Genomic DNA, 25215 nt, shown 5'->3' with positions numbered 1-25215 from the left:
GAAGGCCTGGAAGCTAAAAGGAGGAGAGACGCCAGTGCTAGACAAGAGAGGACTAGGCCTGGGCATTTTATGTTATGCTTTTGGTTTCAGTTTGTTTAATTTTTTCATTATTAAATCATTTAATAGTTCATCAGTTTTCCGCCTCCTTTTTCTAATGGCCATCTAACTTCATTACACCATGTCTTTATTAGCCTTAATAAACAAAACCTAAACAGCCAGGTCCATCACATTTCAGGGTCTCCTTGAAATATTTCCATTGTGTTGTGAAACAAAATGCAGCACATTCTTTTTGTAAAATGAATGAATTGTGTGAAAATGCAGCGTACTTTTTAAAAATGTGCCAACCTGATGAAAATCTTTTCTCAATTTACTGGCGTTTTTGTAATTGCATGTTTTCTCTTAAATTGCTGTATGTTAGGCTCTCGTCCGCTGTAGTCTTGGCTAATTTAAACACTTTCAGTAAATAAGTTTAAAGTTTAACAAAACTTTTTTTTTTTTTTATTAAATAATGAATTTTCCCAGTGCATTCATTCAAATTGCTTATTATTTGCATGATCATTATGAAAAACTGTCACATTTGTTTATTGTTCAGAAGCATAAGTATGGGCCGATCAATATTCATTTAGTTCAAATGTACAAGACTGAATGAAAATTAGAATTTATTTTAGGACAAGATACATGATAAAGTTTCTTCTGTAAGTATTTAAAGAAAATACGCATGAGTAAGCCAAAAGCTATGCTGTGCATTAAAGGCACCACTAACAATCCAACAGAATAATTAAGTCTGCCGTGAGAGCCTGTGGTCATTTTTTGCAACATGTGCTTAAACATCTGAGTATAGACATTATGCAAATATTACGGTTACCCAATAACCTGTGAGCAAGCCAGGCAAAGAGAAGCCTGAGGAGGAAAAAGATTGAAAACAGCTTCTAGAATTTAAATGGCCTGCAAAAATTATTTTGTTCCCCATACCAGCTGTGGGGCAACTCAAAAATTTGCAGACTTCAGTATTTTATTTATTTATTTATTTTTACATAACTCTCATACATAGAGTAAGTGAAAGTACATTTTGAAACAAAATATGCTGTCCTAATCATATACACTACCAGTCAAAAATATTAAATCACCATATCAGTAGGGTCATGTCACACTTAAGACTGAAGAAATGCGCTGCAAATTCAGCTGAGCCATTAAAACAGCAAACTATATTTAAAGAAAGTTAGGAATAAATGAAAACACAGTTGACATGAATTAGCATGTCTCAAGCATGATTTATTACTGTTAGCATTTTGCTGGATTGTTTTCACTGTAGCATGATTTTACACCTTCTTAGGAGGTTTCTTATTTAAATGAGCATGTTGTTAAATTAATTACCATGTTTCTAGAATAAATATGTACAATTCTAACATATACTTTCATGCTGCTAACATAAATTAACATCACTAGCATGTTTTTAGCACATGTAACACTGGTAACATGATTTAAAGGGACAGTTCTTACAAAACAGAAAATTCTGTCATAATTTACTCCCCCTTCACTTGTCACAAACTCGTTTTAGCTTTTTTTTTGAAAAATGTTGAAAACCTGTAATCATCGACTTCAATGGCATGTGTTTTCCCTACTATGGCAGTCAATGGTTACACCTTTCTAACATGCTTTAAAATACCTTGAGGCTTATAGAGGTATTGTATGGAACTTATAAAGGTATAGATCCAAATTGAGGGTGAGGAATTTTATTTTGAAGTGAACAACGTTTCTATAATGTACATTTATCATTTTGCTTGAATATTTCAGCATAATTTAACGTTATCATGATGCTAGCACATTTCAATGTATAGTTAATAGGCCTACATATAGTTATCCACGGCTAGCAGGTGTAGTTAAAATTTAAAGTTAAAGTTAAAATTTCTGTTAAACATGCACTCGAATTTTTATCAAAAAGTCTTATTTTAAAGTGTAACATTTCACAATGTTGTGGTTTTGACTTTTTTGTGAAAAAAGGTTGTTAAACATTAAACACTGAAAGTCAGACATGTTTGTTTTTTATAATGCAATATACAACATTATATCTGTAGTGAGCATTATTTTAGGAAAACTAGCTATAAAAATAAAAGCATAGTTTATTTAATATATAAAGTGGACTTTTAATAACCTGACTTTAAAAACTATTAGCTGCCAGGAAGCAATTTTTTGGTCAGTTTTAAAATAAATAATATCAAGTCAGCTGAAATCAAAACTAGCTTTAATAACATCATGTATACTGAAAATGTATGCATCCAAGGTGACAGTTTCATTACAGGTATGTCAGACTTGTTCAGATTTAATGTTCAAAATGTAAATAGTACCAGAGCTGTAGCTTTTATCTTATTGAACAATATTTAATGCTTGTGTCAATAAATTAATATTTATAACTTGTATCTTAAGATATTGGGATTTTCTTTCCTTGGGGTGCAGTTAATCTTGACTCTGAGCTTGTAAAAATGATTTTTTTTACACCCAGTGAATATGAACACCACAATGTCATGCTCTAGAGTTTTTGGTTTTAATAAAGAGTAAGAAATATTAAAATAAAAAGTGACTCTTTATTATATTTTACCCTTTGTTTAAAAACTCAGGAGTTCAGTTGAGGACTTTAACAGTACATGACAAATTTTTTATTATTATTTTTAATCAGTCCACCAAGTTAAATTTTGACTCTCCTGCTTTTGTATGACTCTTACATAGAAATGTATTTGTCATAGAAAAAAAAAATATATATATATACATTTAAAAAGGTTAAAAGATTAATTCACCCCAAAAATTATCATCATTTATTAACCTCAAGTCATTTAAAACTCTACATTTTTATGAATATTTCAATAATTTAAATTTTTAAGAACAGTTTTGGGAGCCTTGAATTATTAAAAAAATGGTTTGTTCTTTTATCACTATATCCTCTAAGGAGAAAGCTTTTTAGATAAATTTTGGAATTTTTAAGTAATTAATGAATGCATCTAAGGATTGTTTTTATTGTTATTTCACAGCCCTCGTGGCTGTGTTGTACCAAATTGCATCCACTTTGTTAGGAAACCACTAACAGATGAAATATTTAGCAGTGAAGAAATTTGGTGGCAACCTATTATGGTACAATGATTGAAATGTCTGTAGAAGTAATCTGCATTCCTAATGCTTGATTTTATACACTTGTGGCCATAGAAGTCATTAAAACGTCTATAAGTCAATGATTTGCAAGGGTGTTCCAAAATATTTTTCAATGTAGTGTACTATATATACACATACATACAAATATGTAATGAAAAGGTATACTGTTGTTTTTGTTACAGTAATTAAAAGCATATTTAAAGAGTTGATTTTTGAGAATGTTATATAACAAATGTGAATTTTATATATAGATAAATCCTACCCAACAATTTCACTTTTGGGTTTGAAGGAAGAAATTAACAATTTTGTTAACAATTTACATAACCAAGACAGTAAATTAAGCAATACATTTTTACCACGTTCTTCCCCAACACCTCAGACATGGCACTGAGCAACTGCTGACCTGATCCACTCAACTGCTGATTTCAAACCACTGCATCGCTGGTGGACATTAAGTGGTCGACTGCAGCAAAATAGCTTGCTCATCCTGTGGTGATGGTTGTAGCACAAACATTCAAGTTCAATTGAGTTAAGTGTAAAGTATTTTGCAGAATTGCAAAAGGCATATTTTCAGTCTGTTTCTCACACTCACCATACCCTTTTTGTATAGTAGAGGGATACATTCATAACATTCCAGATTTACAATTTTATATAAAGCTTGATGTTAGGGTTAGGCATTGCATAAAACCTTGAGTTTAACATACCTGTTGAGCAGGAATTCCATATACAGTATTTGGCATTTTGTTTGAAAAACATTCCATCAAATCCCCGCATCCTGTAAAAGCACCATCAATGCTTATCCATTTTACCTTGTTGTCTTTGTCTTCATACTTTGGTCAAATATAATAAACATTTTGTTACCTTGGAATTATACTATAATTATACTATCTGCGTTCTGAATGATTTTGAGATAATGAGCTTCAAAGTTTTTGCATTCCATATAGTTAACAGTATGTGTGTAACATTGGCTTTTTTTTTTTTTTTTTGATAAAATCTTAAATGTAAACAACTTATGAAAATTATCCCATAATGTAAATAAGTTGTCATTTAAGAGGAATGTCAATAACTTAATTTTGACAAAAACGTCAGATAGAACCTTATGATTCTAAGGTGACGATATATATAAAAATATATATATATATATTTCTTGTTAATTTCCGTCTGCAGCTATATCCCTTCTAGCACCAACCCTTAATTGCTTTTACACAACGATAAATACCAACTGGCTCAGCTTGCTGCTACAGTAGCCACGGCCCAAACTCACTATTGGTCAAGTTTCAAAATGATTGACACATTTGAGATTGACACTTCTCAGTGTTTTGATGTTGCCTTGAAGGCTCAATGTTTGTACTTTCCGGGGAGATAAACAACAATTGATATGATAAAAAGCAAACCATGACACTGCTATAGATTCACTATTACCTGCTATGCACCTTTTTGGTAGACACCACATTCCTTGGATACCCCTTATACAAAATGTGTTACAAGGAGGCTTGGGTTTACAAGAAAAAAGGGTTATTTCTAAATGAAGGGATCAAAATCTAAGCATCCATGTATTCTACTTCATATTCAATTAGTCAGTTGGAAACTTGCACAAGATAGCACACTATAGCACACTAGACTTTTCAAATCTTAACAATTCTAAAACCTTGGAAAATGACAGACAAACGCATAATGACTGTTCAACCAGACCACACACCTGTCAATTGTAACCTTTTTCTATAGTACCAATTCCCAATGCATGGTATCTCACATAAACTTAATCATTGTCCGTTAGTGTGCAGACTAGTGTAATGAAGACTTCATATGGAGCTGTAAAGTACACAATTGAAGATAAGTTTATATGGAACATTTTAATTGGTTTAAATTTCCAATTTGAATAGAATGGCTCCATATAAACACCTCAATTGGAATAAAAAAACATACTTAAACAAATGAAACTGCACTATAGTTTGAGAGGGGTTGCATAAGCCTTTTTATAAATTTCTGCCATGTAAACATATTAAAATGGTTATTTTTAACATATTTATACATGTGGTGTAATTTCCTTTCAAAAGCACATATTAAGCTTTACAATTCATCAACAGCAGTCATCTTTTGTAGGTTACTTATGTCCAGATGTGTTTTATTTTTTTGTTTGTTTTGTTTTTAAAGATGGTTTCGATGTATATCAGGATGATTTTGAAGTGCATAGTGAAAGATAAGCCAGATATTGAAGCATTGTTTATGTTGATTTAGAATAATTTCGACTAAAAGAAATGGAAAATGAATGGAAAACAATGTTTCATGTTAACTCACCAACCCCAGCAGGCACACAAGGTCATAAGATGATAATATGATAGGGTGAATTTAGGTTATGATGTCAGGTAAGCAAAATTTAATGTCTAGCCAGTGTCTAAGGACAACATTATTATAAAGATAATGTAATGATGTCCAATAATGACATCAAGTGACATTAACATTTGGTTGATTTTAGGTTGTGTTGGAAAGCAACCAAAATCCACTTTGAGCCAACATCTTAAACCAACATCATATTGATGTCAGATACTGACATTTATTCGTCAAATATGGCAACCAAAATTTAATGTTTGATAGACATCATAGTGGTAATGTCCACACAACAGCAAGCTGCAACATCATTAGACGTTGATATTTGGTTGATTTTACATTGAGTTCTGACATCAACCCGATTTTCATTTCAAAAGAAAACGCAACGTCGCCTTGTCGATGGTGTAAAACGTCAATCTGACACCATGTTGACATCCTGTGCCTGCTTGGAATAATCCCAATCAGAATGTTTTTAATCTAAATGACGAAGTGTACATGTAGCAAGTTTAAAACTAATATGCTGTATAACCTTGAAATACTCCAGAAAAATATACCTGGAGATACTCCCTCTGTCTGCATGCAGTTAAATATGCCATGTGTTTGCTTTCTTTTCATTCTTTTTTTTTTCCCAGAATAAAAGTTGAAGCATTTACATGCAGGGCAAAATCTGGGTTGTGGGAAAAGAAATTTAGTTTGTTGTCAATTGGTTTGTTTCAGCTTTTTATAAACAATGTTTACATGACCACACACATTTGCTTATTTCATGATCAGTTTAGGATTGTAAGTTAACACACTCAAAAAACAATAAACTGGATTTATTTGTATTTTTTTTTTGTAACAAACACATTTGTTATGTTTATGCCATTGTTCTATTGGCTAAAATTAAACTGCCAGCTGACAAATAAATAAGAAATGTCTACTTGGATTGTCTGTGCCCCTGTCTTATCACCATGATCCAAGGGTTTCTCTTCCCAGAAGAAGCATCAGAACGAGTGCTGAAGATCTGGCTTACTGTCAGGCAGATCACTGAAGAATAGGGATTTCAGCCTGTCGAGCAGGCCAGGCTTTGGCTTCTGTTTCCTCCCTGCTGTGATGTTTGTTTGGAAGTCCTTCGGCACTTGTAACCAAACAATCTGAGCATTGTATGAGCCATTTAATTTCCTGTCTAGATGCTTGATACAAACAAAACATGCTCACTATGTATCAGGAATCCATCTATCAGGTTGAAAAGCAGTAAATTACTAGAGAGTTCGATAGGAACGAGGCAAAGGAAATTAATCTTAAGCTTTAGGAATCCATTACATTATTCTCAGCCACATTCCCACAGATTCCAATAAAAGTCTCCTATTTATTCATGAGGATAGACCGACTGCCCCAGATATATCCTTAAGCTTTGGGTTTTAAGGGGGTTGTCATGGTTGGGTTAACACTGAACTGATTCTCAATCCAAAATGCATGAGTGGGTACATTTTCAGGAATCTGAACATGACATGCTGCGCTGGGAGTGATTAAGGTCTCTGCTCCTGTATATATTTCTGAAATGCTTGCTTTATCACTGGTATCTTTGTAATTAAATCAGTTGGCTTTTAATATCATTAAAAACTGAGCATTACTGCGTATTATACAGATAACTTACACTATTACATATTAACATTTTAACAATAGCATTATTATTTTTCAAATATATATTTTTGATTTACAATGAAATTATAATAAATAGAGTATGAAATAAAAAATATATTGTGATATATGTACACAAGCACAAGATGTGACATATTTTGCCACAAGCACTAGCCACAAACAACTTATAATAATAATAATGATATATTATAATAATAGGTGACGCAGTGGTGCAGTCGGTAGTGCTGTCCCCTCACAGCAAGAAGGTCACTGGTTCGAGCCTCGGATGGGTCAGTTGGCATTTCTGTGTTTGCATGTTCTCCTTGCGTGGGTTTCCTCTGGGTGCTCCGGTTTCCCCCACAGTCCAAAGACATGCGGTACAGGTAAATTGGGTTGGCTAAAATTGTCGATAGTGTATGAGTGTGAATGAGTGTCTGTGAATGTTTCCCAGAGATGGGTTGTGGCATCTGCTGCGTTAAAACATGCTGGATAAGTTGACGGTTTATTTTGCTGTGGTGACTCCGGATTAATAAAGGGACTAAGCCAAAATTAGTCCCTTTCTAATTTCTATAATACACAATTATTAATATGTTTAACAGTATATTTTGAAATGTTATTTATTTGATTGCATTACTGAAATGTCTATTTTCAGTTTTATGTCACCCATAATGAAAGCTTTAAATACTTTATAAGTTTTCCTTATTGCTATACTTACAGTAGTAAAAGTAAAGCATTAGACTAAAGGAATAATATTTTATTAAAATATTTATTAAAAAAAAGTTTTTTACGTTGTGTCTGAGGCCCAGGAGGAGATGGTCATCAGTGGCAGAGTGCTGTTGGAAAGATCTTCCTCTCAGGATGAATATCTTCTCTGCTCAGGCTCTGTGTCAGCACTGCTGTTTTGTAGTCTGCTCACATCATGTACACAGTCCAGTAAAGTACACCCTATCAGAAACTGAGATAGATGGAAGGATGGATGAATGGATGTGAAGGGTTTGTAATATCAGTTCACATCAAAACTACTCACAACATGTCCAGCAGGATTTCTAAAGGGAGAATAATCGTCACGTAACAAAGTTTACATATTTTTCTGGTCAAATTTTTGTTCATTTTCAGATGTACACTCACTCACTCTTCTCTGAGTGTTTTTTAAAGTTTATTATTAAACAGGAACAGTGTTGATATTTGCAAAGGGTACCTAGCACGGCAAAGGGGTACCAAAGGGTGGAGCTAGACGCGCAACTTAACGCTATTGGTTTAAAGAGATACGTCACTCACTCATGCAACAAGCCAGAATGAAAATAAAGGAAGCTGCATTTTTAAATTAACAGCTGAAACATTACACTGTAATAATATATACAGTACAAATAATAACAAGCCATGGTCAACCCGAGCTCAAACAAACCTTGTCGTCATCTTGATGAACAGCCACAAAGCCAAGAAAAGCAGATTCTACCCTGTGCCCCTAGTTTTTTTATGAGGGCGTCGAAAGTGCGAGCGGTTTTACTTTCTAGCTTGCACAATCTTTTTTCTGCTCGTGTTTCTATATTTGAAATAACAAACTTCTTGAGTTGACCATAATAACGTGCGCTTGATTATTGAAGTGCTCCTGACATCCATTCCTGTCAGAAACGAACAAACTCGAGACTGTCGCACAAAAAACAGAGAAGCCAAAAAAAAAAAAAAAAAGAGCAAATGATGTTTTTCAGCAAACATGAACAAACTGCCATGTTTATATATTATCATCACCTTTTGGACTATTATAAACTGGGAATGATGGATTTACTATCTTACAAGTAAATGTGCACTTTCTAACATGTGCTGGTGAAGATTACAGATACGATGAGAGGTTTGCACTGACTGTGGGCTATGCTGAATGTACTTTTTGAAGCAAAATAAGGACTAAATGTATGCTGTGTGGAGTTTTTCTGCAATTAGTATCATATCAAAGACTGTAAGGGTCTGCATATGTTCATATATGTTGCATTTATTAATTTATTTTATATAATCACAGATGTTAAAGGTGACCTGTACCAACCCCTACCGTTCTGTACCACTCATCGGAAACGAGCCATAAATGTGTCTTTTTATATACTGTATGTTGGTTGAATATACTAAACATTTAATTTTCTGCTGCCCTTTTTTCTATAATTTTAGGTTAATTTTAATTTAACTTAAACCTCACAATAGTTTATTTTGTTAACAAAATGCTTTTTCTTCTGATAAACAGGTTTGCATTATTTGCATCATTAATCTGTTATTTATCTTAGCAAAGTTTTACTTTCAAAAATAAAACATAATTAAGAGGCCATTATATATTTTGCAACACTAGTCTTAATATATATTTGACACCCCTTTTTAATATCATACTTAAAGCTTTTCCAAATTCTATAATTGCCCTAATTTTTATATACACTTTATTTTTATCATATATAATCATTCAATCTTTCACTGTGTGTGCAGCTCCAGTACTATTAATCATAAAACTTTTACCTGCAATAATATAAAATTAATGTACATTTCGCAAGAGCACATATGAGATAATGTACAGCCCATAACTCATTCTAGCACTCTTACACACTCACATTTTCCTTTCTTGATCGCCCATTATTGCTCACATATTTCTTTCACATACACAGATTTTCACTCTCATAAACTTGCATTCCACTCTTAAACACATACACACTGCTAACATACACATATATTTTTGCTCTTACATTAAACTAGTTTAATGTATGCATTTTTGTTTTTTCTCTCATATTAATATATTTCAACACAGATAATAAAAAAAATGTAAATACAATAAAATAAATAAACTGACAAATGTATGTACAGGAATTTTTTTTGTATTTCAAACGCAAATGTTGTGTTATTAATAATAATTGCATGTAAGAAGAAAATGCATGGATGACCCAAAACTAAATGTGTATGTAAGACTAGAATAGATTTTTGTGTGAGAAAGTATATTGGAAATGGAAAGAAAATTATGGGAATGGAAGACAGGATTGGTGCCTGTCTGGTGCCTGAATCGGTGTCACGTTCAGGAAATGTCCTTATCAGCATGGCTGAAATAGATGAGGGGACCACAGTAGGACTCCTGCAGGATATTGGAGTTTTAAAAAATAATTTATCATCGCCTCAAACGATTTGAACTTTGGCTTCATCACTTGAGTTACCCAGGAAAAGCTCACCCGCAAATATTCTCACAGGGTCCTGGTGACCTTTTTGTTCCACCATTTGTTGAAATGTAATTGTGAAAGTAAAAGCAGATACTACTAAACTTCTTTATTTATCCTCAGCTTACTTATTCATGCTCAAAAATAGCCAGATTGAGTAGTGGTTGTTTTATAAATCATGCTAATTAGTCACAAAGTATGAACTGGCAGATGATTGCTGAATGTCAGCCAGACGAGCCTCATGGATGCTCTGACTGGCACTGATGTTCCACACTGTTTGACATCGTGGCTCAGTCTCAAGCCTAAGCATGTATGGCCCACTTTGCTCACTTAATCAAAGTTGGATGAAACATATGGTATTAATTGTACCCAGCTTAAATGTAAAATAAAGTTACTTGAGAGAAACAAAGAGAGACAAGGGAAGGGAAAAGAGAGGGTGAGCAGAGATAGGCCCCATAGAAAGCCTGATAGAGCCAGAGAAGATATAATCCAGCGCAGGAAAAGGCAGAGCAAAGTTTACCGCATGTTTTGTTTCTTTTGTAACCATGTGACCAAAGCCCAAATACTGAGACATACAAACTGACCAATCAACATGACCACATCATAAAACCCCCAGTCTTCACAAATATTAAACAGGCCCTGATCTTATGAGTGTCTGCCCTCTTAATCTGTATAGACCTTCTTGGTGGAAAATACATAATTTGCACTTTTACAGATTATTATAAAATTTAGCTCTCTCATCATCCACAGGCATGGGTTGCTGTCACAAATAATAAAAATGATTCAAATCATGGTTTGTTTTCAACTGTGCTGTTTGAGTCCAAGACACATTTTCTGAAAAAGGACAATAAAGTACATCAACTCAATGTCATACAGGGAGGAGGAGCTCTAGCTCCACCCATTTGACTCTGCAGCAAGCACCCTCTCAAAAATGGTCAAAATATTCAACGTGACTTTAGTGGTTCAACTGTAATCAAATGAAGTTCCAAGAACACTTTTGAGTGGCAAATATATACATATAATAATAAAAACTTATATTTATACATATGTTTTCTTCTGCCTCAGGCACATTTACTGTATATGTGCAGTATGACATATTACCTTTAGAATCAGCAATGCGGCATGCAAGCATCATATTGCTTATAATAAATGTGCACCCTAATCTAACAAAGAAGACATAGTTGAGACAAAGTAGTTTTTAATGTTTGTTTGTTCTGTTTTTGTTTTGTTTGTTTCTCTCCACAAAACAAAAGTGTTCTTAGAGCTTCTTATGATTACAGTTGAACACTGAGTTCACATGGAATGTTTTGGTTGCTTTTCCGGACATTGCATTTATCTGTACTATTGCTGTCTATGGAGGCTCAGAGAGCTCTTGGAATTCATCAAAAATATTTCAGTTTGTTTTCCGAAGAAGAATGAAGGTCTCATAGAATTGAAATGTTATGAGTAATAAATAAAAGACTTAAGGAAGTTCAAAAAAACTATTGCAAGATGGTTGTTTGATGAGGATAATTAGTTTGCATGGTGAAAGAGAATGTTTTGTTTTATATGTTACTTGATTGTGAATAGGATTGCAGCTGGAAGGCCATCCTCTACATAAAACATATGCTGCATAAGTTGACGGTTCATTCTGCTGTGGCGATCCCTAATTAATATTTTGTTCCTGTTTTAAAATGTGGATGTACTGTTTGTTTCATGCATCATCTGTATTTTGAAGACATACTTTGTTTTATTCAACAGCGAGGATCGCAATGAAAACAAGCCCAGGGCTTTATTGTGTTTTTATCCTCGAGAGTTTTATTTCAAAATGTATGGGATACTTGTATTTTTGTACAGCTTGTCTACAATCTGTCAAATAAAATTAACTTTAATTCAATTAATAACAAAATAAAACATTTTCGAGTGAACTAATCTAGTGTTGGATGCATATTCCTGTATACCTGTTACTTTTAAACAGTGATGATGAAACCAATCTGCAAAATTAAATTTGGTCCCACTTTAGATTAAGTGGCCTTAACTAATATGTACTTACACAGGATTTAATAGTTTGTTACAATGTACTTATTATATAAATAATTATATAAATACATGTATTTACTGTGTACTTATGCTTGATTAAATACATGTATGTAATTACATCTGTATTTAACTTTTGTAATTACATTTGTAAATACACTGTTGACCATCCCTTACACCTAAACCCACCCTTAAACCTACCCATACCACCAAACCTGTCCATAACCGAACCTCTATCCCAACTCAAAATCACCACAAGTGTTCATATATGTATTATGAACACAGTAAGTACATTGTATTTTTTTTTTTTTTGATGTAAGTACACAGTAGTTAAGGACACTTAATTTAAAGTGGGACCTTACATTTTTTTTATTATAATTCTGAAAAAAAAAATACTTCAGTGACTGTTCATTTAAAACTAAATAAGTGCAACAGCAACTGCTATATATCCAGTGGCTATTGAAAGTGCAATCTCCTAAATGCAAACTACAAACATAAAATACTACTCAATTTGAACTGTATGTGAAACAAGTTCTTAAATTTGTATGATTTGTTTAGCATTTTAAAGATAACTTATTGTAAATATATGAATTAAAAAGATATGGTTCATGTGTTAACAACTAACTACTGAAATTTCTAATTCCGCAATGGAAACATGCGGGCACACACATACGCAAATGTGAAGTGGTTCAAAAGTGCCCAATATGATTTTATATATTCAGTCATATTTGAATCCTGTATTGTAAAGCTGATTTTAAGTGTCTAAAGTCTACTTCAAAAGCTCTAAAATGTAACATTCAGAGCAGACTGAAAAGTCTTCACCTTGGACACTTGTCTGGTGTGCTTCACTTCTATTGTTTGGATTGTAAAACCACTTCAGTCCACTGCACAGTTTAGAGAGGCTCAGTGTAATCTTGGCTTGAAGAGTGTGCGAACTTTAATAGTGGGCTATATAAAACAACAACAAAATAAACTTTTAGATGTCAGGCACCTATTCGAAAGAGCTAAAGACTGACAGAGAGATAAACATTTGCAACAGGCATTGTCAATTTATTCTGTTACCATATACTGCCTTTAAAAAAAGAGAGAAAATTGTTATGCCATAACAAATGACATGTACTGTTACCAAGCAGCAAAGTGACTTTAGTTTGAATAAATCATGGTAGATTATAAATACTTATATACATGCATTGATATACATATCTGTACACAATTCTAAAGTACAACAAGCATGGATGCACACATGCAGACACACACAGCTATCGTTATTAGAATTTCCATAGACAATGAGTTTTGAACTGTACAAACTTCTGTTTTCTATCCCCATATCCCTAACTCTACCTAACCCTCAACATTCATCATTTTGTAATTGTAGTTTAAAGATTTTCAACAAAAGATTTCATTCTCTCTCAGTCCTTTTCCTAAAGTGGACCAAAAACTGTCCCCATAAGGTCAAAAATGAACTAGTATTGCTTTATCTGTGTTATATCTTTATCTTGCATATACAAATGCACGCACAAAAATAAAATGTTCAGACATGCTGAACAATACAGGAACAATTTAAAATTTCAGCCCGTTTAAGATTCTGAGACATTACTGTCTGTGTTGTGTATTATATATCTGGCTAGAGATATATTTTCACTATTGTGACACACAAGTGAACAGCTTGTGAAGGCAGTCTTTAGTAGCTTTTTTCTCTGTCCATCTCTTAGCAACCACTATTACAGATAATGTGAATAAATTCAAGCCACACTGAAGAATTTGTGTGGGGTCAGAGGGTTATTTGAGCTATGGTATATCTTTTCCTAGCAATTTGCCACTGTATAGATAATATTATAGTTTCTAATTAGCATGCGCAAATATGTATTCTACAGATAAACAATCCCTTATTAAGAAGCATTATGTACAATTATACTGATGTTGATGTATGAGTGGCATTGAACGAAAACATAACTTTTAATAAAGCTGCTTATTATGAATGCAGAGTTCGTGCTGATGTATATTAAAATTGAATGCGTCAGTGGAGAGAGAGAAAAAAAATACATTCTGTTATACTGGTTAAAATGAAGGAACTTCCTCATCATAATTTGATTCAGTTGCACTCATTTATGATATTTGATACTAGTGATTGAAAATATGAAGGACATGACCTTGCTGACAATGGAGCCTCTCATTTCAACAGGACAGTTTCCGAAGTTCATTTGCAATTACTGCTTCCAGCTGCTACAAGACAAACTGCATTTGATTTCCCACAGGCACACAGACTCATCGCCAGCAGACTTCAGCCCAACAAGTTTATATTGTCAACAACAAGTTTGATTACATGACTTATGTATGGAATAATTGCAGAGGAGACTTATTAGTCATGTGTAAAGTAATGTGATTTACAGAGGTGGTAATGTGAAGCACATTATTTAACAGTTATCCAACAATTCAATGGCCCAGAGTCAGTTATTATGCACACACTTGGGTATGGTTGGTATGGTTATTATACCAAGAGACAGTGGTCTCATTCATGCATACTAATTTGGTCATGACATATGCATTCACATTTTGCACACATGGACAAATCCTCATTAATCAATATTTGCATTAAAATTGATACATTTACAACAAAAATATTAGTTATAACAGCTAATTGAAGTTTATTTATAAGGTAATTTTGAGAGCAGCACATGCTTATGATTGACCACAGCTGGTCCCACATTAGCTTTACCAATCAGATGAATCCAAATGCACATAAATAACCACATATTCTTACCTTAGTCATTTTCACCTCAAAGAATCCCCCATCCATCCCTACTCATCCCCCTCTTTCTGAGATTAATCCAGAACAAGGTGGCACGGTGGCTCAGTGGTTAGCAATGTGGCCTCACAACAAGAATGTCGCTGGTTCGAGTCCTGGCTGGGCCAGTTGGCGTTTCTATAAGGAGTTTACATATTCTCCTTCTGCTCGCGTGAGTTTTTTTCCGAGTACTCCAGTTTCCTTCCACATACTAAAAAAATGTTGCAAACAAATTATATGCGTTTAATTTAAAACAAACAAATTTAATTTAGTAACATTCAACCTAATTTGTTTGTTTAAATTCAGCCCAAATAAATTGTTTAAAAGCACTTAACTTAAAAAAAATGTAAATCCAAAGAATCATCTTTTAATATTTTTGTTTTTTCAGTGACATGCAGTAAAGTGAATTGAATAAACCAAATTGGCACAGTATTTAAGTGTCTTAGTACTGAGTATTCAACGCTTAGCCATATGCTGGTTAAGGTGGCGGCAGTGGTGTAAAGTAACAAATTACAAATACTCAAATTTTCGTAATTTAGTAGTTTTTCTCAGGAATTGTAATTTACCAAGTAGTTGTAAAAATGTGTACTTTTAATTTTCCTTGAATACATTTTTAGTGCTGTATCAATACTTTTATTCCACTACTTTACTTCAACCTACAGTCACTACTTAATTTTTTCTTGTCTATGGGATTGGCTAAAGTAAAACAATAGGTTCTGTGATTCCTGTCCAAATTGTACACAGAAACTAACCTGCATTATATTAAACTACCTCAAGACATGGGTGCTATATAAAGGCAACTAACCATTTGGATGCATTAGGTGTTAAAGAAGATGTCCAAAATAACTCTGAGACTGTATGACTGTGATGAAACTGGATGATAGATGTATGATGACTGAATTGCCCTAATCACTAAATGCACTGCAGAATGTTACATTTTCACGTACATACATGCATATATATTGCATGTAAACACATTAGATTTTCACAGTATAATACTCAATACAACTTTTGAGTACTAATTGAGTGCTACATTTTACTTGTACTTTGAGTAATATTTACAACAGAAACTTTTACTTGCACTACATTTTTGGGCAAGTAATGGTACTTTTATTTGAGTATGATTTTTCAGTAATCTTTCTTCCACTGGTTGGCGGTTCAGTCCATCATGGAAACCCTAATAATCAAGGAATAGGCCAAGCGAACAAATTCAGGGGAGCTTGCGAGACCTACCTGAGCTCAGACTTCCCTTTCTCCTAATGAAATGGGAAGGAGCCCCAGGCTCAAGCATCTTCTGAGTTCAGGGCGCTCTTCCGGGACAGCATGCCAAACATACTTTATTATTAATCATCAGCTAAGTGTGAACTCATGAAAACCCATATCACATATTTTGGCAGACTTCATCAAATCACCAAAATCAGAAAATGGTCATACTTGCTAATCATTTTCTGAAGTTCTAGTCCGTAGGGCTTCTCTTTGAAGCAGATTTTTCAAAACACTGTTTTTTTCAAGATATTGCAGTGCAGTGATAAAACGTGTATTGATGATGAGAGGGCTTTTGTCACTGAGGGTGTTTAGTATTCAAATTGTCTTGGTTATGAATAAGTCATGTCAGAAACTGCATCGTTAGAATCTTTATGAACAACACAGCTCACGGTAATCAGAAAGCTCATGGTGGCCAAAAAAGATCTGCCATAGCCTTTATTATTATAAAAAGTATCTCAGTCAGGGCTGTCTTTCCAAAGTCAATCCCGCTAAAGAAAGCAAGCGGTCTGCAAGGACATGTACCCCGAGAAAGAATGTAGGTGAGGGTTATCAACCCCTTATTAGCCTCTTCCTCCATTCAGCTGACAAGATTCAGGGCTAACTGTGACAGCCAAACTATTAGTGGTAATAAGAATCAATAGCAGTTTGAAGTGCATTGGCAGTTCATACAAGAATGGCCTCTCAAGGATTCCATTTTTAGCCTTTAAGCACAGTATGTCCCTGGCTCGTTCTGCCAAATAAGCGGCACTGACCGGAGGGTCAGGCTGAGGTTCAATGCACTAATTGAATGTGGCATTTCACTTCTCAACTGTCAAACTGTTAGAGAAATTCTGACTCGTGGTTATTCCTCAACACATCTATAATTAATCATAATATTGTGTGGCAATCATCTTAAAAATGAATACCTGATTTATATATTATCATATGGTTAATTCACATACTGTATATACACACAGAGAGTGTTTTATTTAGGGCTGCAGTCTGTTAAGGCCCACTGTATGTAATTGAAACTATCTAGCTCCCCATTTCATCAATTAATGTAACTATTAGAAACGTAGATCTAAAAGTATAGATTCTTCCATTTTAAATGAACATCAAATTAATGTCAAAGCCTGCATAGATAGCGTTTCATCTAATCTGAACATATTAAATGATGGAAATCCTGTACAAGAAAAGAATATGGAGAGCCCATGGCAATACATTGAAAGCAGAATGAGAAATTAAGCTTAACTCTCACTGAAACCCATTTGGAAAGCCATACTCTCCATGAATGGCTTCATAGAAGAACAGCTTGCAATTTTCATCTAACCCTTTCAGGCATATTGTGTGCAGAGTACAGTCTGTGCAATGTGTTGGCTTGAGTGTTCTTACAACTACTGTGATCTATACTCAAGCGTAGACAAAATGACTTAAAGGTTCTTTTAACAATGACAAAACATGGCACAATAGACATTGTTTTTCTGTAGCTACTATTGAGATATTCTATTTTGTAATGTATTTAAACATTGAAATTCTATTTCATGAACCAGTAAAAAAAAAATTAGTTTTTTATTAGTATATCTATTTTTCATCTAGTTTTATAAAATTAAGATTATTAGTTTTAGCTGTATATTGTATATCAACCCCAGATCTCAAAATTAAACCCTAATTAGGTGCCTTCAGCACAGTGCAATTTTGTCCATGATTTAGTTATGCTAGACAAATATGGGTTATTCTAAAAGATTCCTCATATCTTAGGCTATAATCTTTGATTGTTGGTTTGACATGTTCACCGACAGCTTCTAAATGACTGTTGCAATCAGATCATTCTCTCTGATGAAGTTCTGGATGTGTCAGAAGATTTCAGACCCTTTCCTGTGGTTTTACTTCAGTTTTAATGACCATCAAAACAAGAAACAAAGTATGAGTGCCAAATCTGATGACGCAATCAGCATGACTTCAAACAACCATGGAGAAATGTCAAAACAGGATTTTCTGGATTTATCATTAAGACATGTTAAGAGTAAAATTAACGCTACAGATTGTTTATGTTGTGTAAAAAAAAAAAAAATCACACAGTGCGAGCTGGGCTGTAAGGATGTTTGATCAGGGCTGTAGCTAATCTCTAAAGGATAGTGGATCCTGAGAGCCCTCCATTCCCTTGTCTTGATGTAGAATATTCATTTATTCCTTCATTCATTCATTTTCTTTTCAGCTTAGTCCTTTTATTAATCTGGGGTCTCCACAGTGGAAAGAACCACCAACTTATCCAGCATATGTTTTAAGCAGCGGATGCCTTGCAGCTGCAACCCATCTCTGGGAAAACTGGAGAGAACATGCAAACTCCACACAGAAATGCCAACTGACCCAGCCAAGGCTCAGATCAGCGACCTTCTTGCTGTGAACCGACAGCAATACCTACTGGACCACCACATTGTCCCAATGTAGAATATACATAAATTTAAAAAAAATAATAATAAATCCACCTGCCTCGACATGTCAAAACAGCAGTATCCCACAAAACCATGGACTCCTCAATATGGTTTTCAATCCTGGTTCTGAGGACCCACCACATTTTATCTTTCAACCTTATTTAACACAGCAGATTCATCAGGAGAGAGATCCATGAACTGAATTGTCTGCTCTACAAGATTCCTAAAGGCATCCTGCAGTATCTGGCACAAATACATAACACCAGATTCTTCATGACCTTTACGATACAAGATGGAGCCACTGTGCATTGATACACCTCTCTGTTGCCCAATTGTGTTGAGATCTGAGGAACATTAGGGCCAAGGAAACTTTAAACATGGTCTTTAAACTATTCCTGACCAATGTGTGTAGAGTGGCAGGATGCAATTTCTGATTGAAAGGGGCCACATCTACCAGGCAATATACATGTCAATAATGGGTGGATGTGTGAAATTTGCATCCTTTAGATAAATGCTCATTGCCTCACTTCACCAGGTAAACTGATGCACCAGGTAAACACAACTCAACTGCCCAATTCAATTCAATTTGTTGAGTTGAAGTTCAGTTTAGTTCAGTGTGGTTTAATTTTCACTGCTGAAAGTCCAAACACTAAAGAGCAAATCCATCGATGCACAGCTCCACAAGTCTCAAACCAAGCTAGATAAAATAAAATAAGAATCACCAGACCACGTGACTACTTCTCTTAAGTCCAATTTAGTTGTGGATTTAGCAGCTTCATAGACACTTATTGGTCTTGGGAGTATGATTTACACATTAGCACATTCCTCTAGTCATACCTATTATTAAAGGTTTTATGAAAGTGTGCCACAGTAGACCCTCTGCTGAATCAGATGGGAAAGCCTTTTTTGCTCTTGTGCACTGATGAACATTTGATGTCACACACTCTGAGTGTGTGTGAATGAGAGTGTTTGGGTATTTTACCAACACTGGGGGTTTATGAGTTAATGTATCCTCAGTGCTGGGTTGCGGCCGGAAGGGCATCTGCCATATAAAGCATATGCCAGAGTAATTGATGGTTCATTGTGACAATCTGGGAATAAGCTGAATGAAAGTATTTGATAACAAATTGTAAGGATGGCTAAGTCTCTCAATAATATCAAACCCTGAGAACTGTTATGGAACCCCACAAGGCAAGACCATGAGAATTGTCAGGCACTAAAACAATAAACTTTCTAATCTGAGAAAAAGATCAGATAGGAAACCAGTTGTTCAACTGTCTCAGGCCCCGTTTACACTAATGCGTTTAGTTTGAAAACGCATAAGTTATGACAATCAGGGAATAAGCAGAATGAAAGTGTTTGCTAACAAATCTACCCAGACCTTACTACAGGCAGGCCTTGCACCAGGATGGCATAACTTAGTCACTTATATGTTATTATAACATATAATGTCCATTACAATTTCAGGAGGTAAAATCTTTTCATGGCAGTTCCTGCTACCACTTGTCACTGAATCTGCCATAAATCGGTTTGATTTATGAAATCTATTTTACTACAGTATCTTCATATTTGAGTCTTCTGTTTTCTGGTATAGAGCTTGTGAAATTTGCATTAAGAAACACGTTTTTACAACCTCTCAGGCTGAAAGATTTCTCAGCCTAAAGTTGTCGCATTCCACTGTACATTTCACTGTTTTCATATGCACACTGGAGCAATGATCTGCCAGAAAGTAACCAGTGGTGCTGCATTCGTTGAATAAAAAACCAAGCCTGAGTACTGAGATGGCCAAGTTTGGCCTTGGAGAGCTACAGTCCAGTAGAGTTGGCTCCAAGTAAAAAAACACACCACAAAATCTTTAAGAAAGGCCTAAGGGTTACTACAGAACTACAGGCAGGTGAGTTCATTAAAGATGGAGTTGGATCAAAACTCTGACTGGTCATAAAGTTTTTTGGCTTGCTGTATTTTTTTATTATTATTATTTTTTTTTTTTAGATGAACAGTTCATTTTATCATTGTGAATGCATTGTAAGAGTGAATCACTGAGATCAAATTATCTGAAGGCTTTAAAGTGGTGGTTGGTTTAATTGTTTAAATCATTATTGTAAATGTATTTTAAGGTTCAAAGCGTATTTTCATATGCACAGCAAGGAAACCATGTACAATGAAATTTTTACTTTGCTGTCCACACAGAATGGCGGGCAATGTATAAGGTTGTGGTGTAATGTTTTAGGTACAGTATATTAAAGGTATTTTAAAAAACATATAATAATGAATTAAACAAAGATTCAGAAGATACAAAAAGTTGCATTCACTGGCAATTTTTGTGAGCATGCCATTGCAACTCCAAAATTCACTTTTTTTCCCCACTGTATTTTGAGAAAATGTACCCCTTTTAACCATACATAGCCTTGAGTTGCTGCTGGCGATTATTTGTTTGTGTGTACACAACAAGGTCACTGTTTGATCAAGGAATTTTGCTTTATTTACCAGTAAGCATGCCAAAAAAAAACAAAAACAAACTCATCATATTCTCATTTGGGCACTTTTTAGGCACGAAACATGATTTAGAAATTTTTTAGCTAATATATAAGCTATTTAACAGCTTTCCAGCTCATTAAAAAATATTTCAAATATTTCAAATATTTTGTTTCATTCAAAAACGGTATGGCTTTTTGTATTGTATATTAAAAATGTGACTGCACATTTACATTCTGAATGCAGTCAGATGTCAAATATTGTATACCATGCAGCCCTAACTAACTATAAATAGCAAACTATGAATACTGTAACATTTTGAAAAAAATAAAATGACTTTAAAAAAAAAAAAGATTTCAACAGTCTACATTGTTACCAAATACATGGTATTAAAACTTAAGTAATTTAATAGAATGATGCTGGGAAAAAAAAAAGATTAAGATGTCTTTTAAGGTATAGGTGTGTATGTGCATGTTTATACATATACATTGAATTAAATCAGTGTTGAAAAGTCACGTTATTACAATTGATAACCAAATACAAAGTTTTAGTCAATAAATAAATAAATAAAATGGCTTCATATATCACTAATTGGTTCAACAGATGGTATACTGTGGTTAACAAGACCTTTTTAATAGATGCAGTAATTGGTACACTTATGACCTGTCAGATCTCAAGCCATTACTGCAGTAAGCGTCCCTTATTTCTGGCTCTAGTTTGTCAGTCTGTAAATGCTTGATGATATATTAGTGGAAAAGTGTTTGCTGTGAGAAATAAAGCAATTACACTCATTATGTCCATATATATGATTATTTTAGTCATCGCATATCCCAGAGTCCACCAAAACAGCAGTTGCCCTCTTGTTCATTGGCAGTAGCACCGCAATAAACCGTAGGGGGCCAATTAGACAGTAGAGATGCCCGGACGTGATCTAGCATTTACCAACACATGTTCTCACTCAGCTTCTGCTTAGATATGAATGCAAATTAAAATCCTTTCAAGTCTTAAGAGCAAACTATAGAGCATAGATCACATCTATACTTAATATTCGTGCAGATTAATTGCTTGGAGCCAAACCAAATCATATTCAGGGTGTATCTGATATAAAAGTTCCTTTGATAGACCAAGCCATAAGCAAAAAGTGATGGCTAAGGGCCGTATCTATTCCAATCTACATATTTTCTCAATTCCCTCATTGGCCTTGAGGGTCAACAGCACTTGTTCATGGCAATGCTCGCTTCCAAAAAACTCTCGTCTAAATGGAGGGTGATTATTTTTTGGGGGGTTTTGTAATGATGTCTGTGAATGGGGCCTCTGGCAGTTGAAAATATATTCAGCTGAGGTCAACTCTGACCAGGCCCCGCAGTACAATCAAATCAATAGACACTTCGAAAACACAGATGAGAGTTTTTACACGTGAATGGCAGGGGACTGATACAGACATAAGCCCATCTAAAATCCTTGATGAAAAAACAGCCCTGAGGGGAAAAAACAAAGGCTCCAGTAGCACTTATCTTTCGCCAAGCCTCAATGGCAAATGAGTCCATCTATCCAGAGCTGCTTTTGGATTCTGGTTGATTCAAGTCTCCTGCTCCCGGAATACAATTTTCTCAATTTGTTCCGGCAGCAACAGTGTAGTTAAAAGTCAAAACATTTATGGAAGACTAATGTATAATGTCGAAGGGTTTTCATCAGTCAAAAATAAATTGAAAATAAATGTATTCTGTGAATTTCTGGTGCCAGAGAGAGAGAGAGTGACCTCACTGGCCCTTTTGAGGCAATCATCATGCACATTTTTTATGACCCTGTTGCTCTTTCATAACATAGCGATTGAGGCACTTAAGAGAGTACATATTCCTGTTTAATAGGCCAACATCGGTAGTGATATGCTATTTTAATGATTCCACCGTAAATGTGTTTTAAGCTGACATGCTACCTGCTCCACTTTTAACAAAGACATCTCACCCCACCATTTGTCAAAACACTGCCGGTAAATTGATGTCATAGTAGAGGCAGCAACACCTCTCACCTTTCATTAATGCCTGCCCACATTACAGTACATGCACAGTACAGTGAATTGCATCATAATGGTAAGTGCCAGTCACTACACCTACTGCTCACCATTAGTTGTGTCCATGTAGTCTTCAATGTAATAAAACCACAATTTAGGTCCTTTTTTATATTTGAATTAATTTTTGCTGGATTTTTAATGCTTTAATTTATCAGTCAATCAGCTAATATCAAATGTCTAAAAAGCAAGATACATTGGATAAATCCTGCATATAACTAGGAAAGGAACGTAAAGTAAAAGGCACACTGGTATATATTAACTTATGTTTTAGGATGAGTGTAATATTTTGAATTTCTGGCTCGGCTGTATGTGTACAGAGCATTAAGCATTAGGCCTGTGTGATTTTAGAGTCAGACAAGAGTAAATATATGTACACAAATATAGCCCTGCATGCTGAAATTCTTCCAAATCATATTACGGTCTTGGCAGTAAACTTTTATTACAAATTTAATTACTGTGGTCTCAAACTGTTTCATGGCTCCTTATTGTTGTTAAAATAAAAGAGTACAATCATATTTCAACACTGCTGGGACAAATGCATAAATTAAAAGTGACACATAGATGGCTAATGATTTCATTAGCAAGCCCTAGCACCAAAAAAACATCAAATAAAAATACAGTGCCAGTTGCTATACATTGCTCAGCATTTACAAGTTCACCCCTCACAAATCTCTCTTTTTAGTTCATATTTTAACAGGAAGATATACAATATTTTATTTGTGCATATACATTAGATTAGTCAGTACTGAAGCCAGATCTGGAGCTTATCTAACAAAATAGCTTACGATAACGGTCCACAATATAGTACACCCAAAAACTAGTACACCCAAATGTATACTAAAATAAAGTATATAAGGTAATAGAAAAATACTAAATACAAATTTTAAAAAATAAGACAAAAAAAAACAAGCAAAAAAATAAATAAATAGTTGAAGTTTTGTAGGTTGTTATTGTTTTTTTTTTTTTTTTGCATTATTTAGCTTGAATTTAATTGTATTATCTTTAAATTTTAAAATATGTTTAGTGACTAAAATGTTATTTTAATAAATATATCTGTTTAAGAAATCTGTTTAATTCCAATGCACCAAAATACATTACCTATATCGATAAATCGATAAAAATATTCAGCTTCAAAATGGGGTGTTCAATTATGCTAAGCTCTTTACTTTTTCATTTCAGTGTTGCAAAACATCATGAACAATATGTCACCTTAGAATTAGTTGTTTACATTTTAAGAATTTTTATTAAAAAAAATAATAATAATGTTACACACATACTGTTTGCTATGGAATGCAAAAACTTTGAAGTGTAGTATCTCAAAATCCTTTAGAACACAGATAGAAACTTATCATTCCAAGGTGATGAATAATGTGTAACTAGAGTGACAGAGGAACTCAAAAATCAAAAATCAACAAAGCAAAAAAATACCATTGGCTCCTAACAATACATTAAAGTCTTACAAAACAAAATGATGGATCGACTAATGTATAATGTCGAAGGTTTTTCATCAGTTAAAAGTAAATAGGAAATAAATGTATTCTCTAAATGTCCGATACCAGATAGAAAGCGACCACATTGGCATTTTTAAGGCAATCATCATACATTTTTTGGCCCTGTTGCTCTTTCATAACATGGTAATTTAGGCACTTAAGTATTGGTAGTGCTATGCTATTTTAAAGGGTCATGACTCACCCCCCCTTTCGGTTCAGGTTTACTTCAGAATTTTTTTCAAAAAGTGCATGATAATGGGCATGAAGCTCCGCGAGCAAAGGAAAGGAGTGGGCGTCGCCATCAGAGCAGGGGAGAAGGAGGGGAGCGAACAACTGTTGTGTTGTCAGTTAGCTCACAAAATGAGACACAAACGGTAAGACACATGATTTTATAGTTTACAAAGTTTACATGCAAAAAAATAAACAGTAATTTAAT

At 34.2% G+C, this 25215-nt stretch overlaps 2 protein-coding genes across 4 annotated transcripts in view; both read right to left on the bottom strand.

Moving 5' to 3' along the window:
• atp7a (ATPase copper transporting alpha) overlaps positions 1–25215 on the bottom strand; it is an 813718-nt gene that overhangs the window by 334956 nt on the left and 453547 nt on the right. The window lies entirely within an intron of this gene.
• LOC147833953 (uncharacterized) overlaps positions 1–25215 on the bottom strand; it is a 151178-nt gene that overhangs the window by 118192 nt on the left and 7771 nt on the right. Inside the window, exon 2 of one of the 2 annotated variants that reach the window (XM_087281484.1) lies at positions 15043–15277. In XM_087281484.1, coding sequence (XP_087137610.1) covers positions 15043–15078 — 36 coding nt within the window. In that variant the 5' untranslated portion in view covers positions 15079–15277. Of the gene's footprint in view, positions 1–7877; positions 8045–15042; positions 15278–25215 lie in introns of both variants that reach the window. The other variant, XM_087281483.1, reaches the window with a different exon arrangement.

Source organism: Danio rerio, chromosome 14, assembly GCF_052040795.2.
Source record: "Danio rerio strain M-AB ecotype USA chromosome 14, GRCz13ab, whole genome shotgun sequence".
Lineage (NCBI taxonomy): Eukaryota > Metazoa > Chordata > Actinopteri > Cypriniformes > Danionidae > Danio > Danio rerio.
Note: the sequence above shows the minus strand (reverse complement) of the source record. Positions and strands in the feature narration are given on the sequence as shown.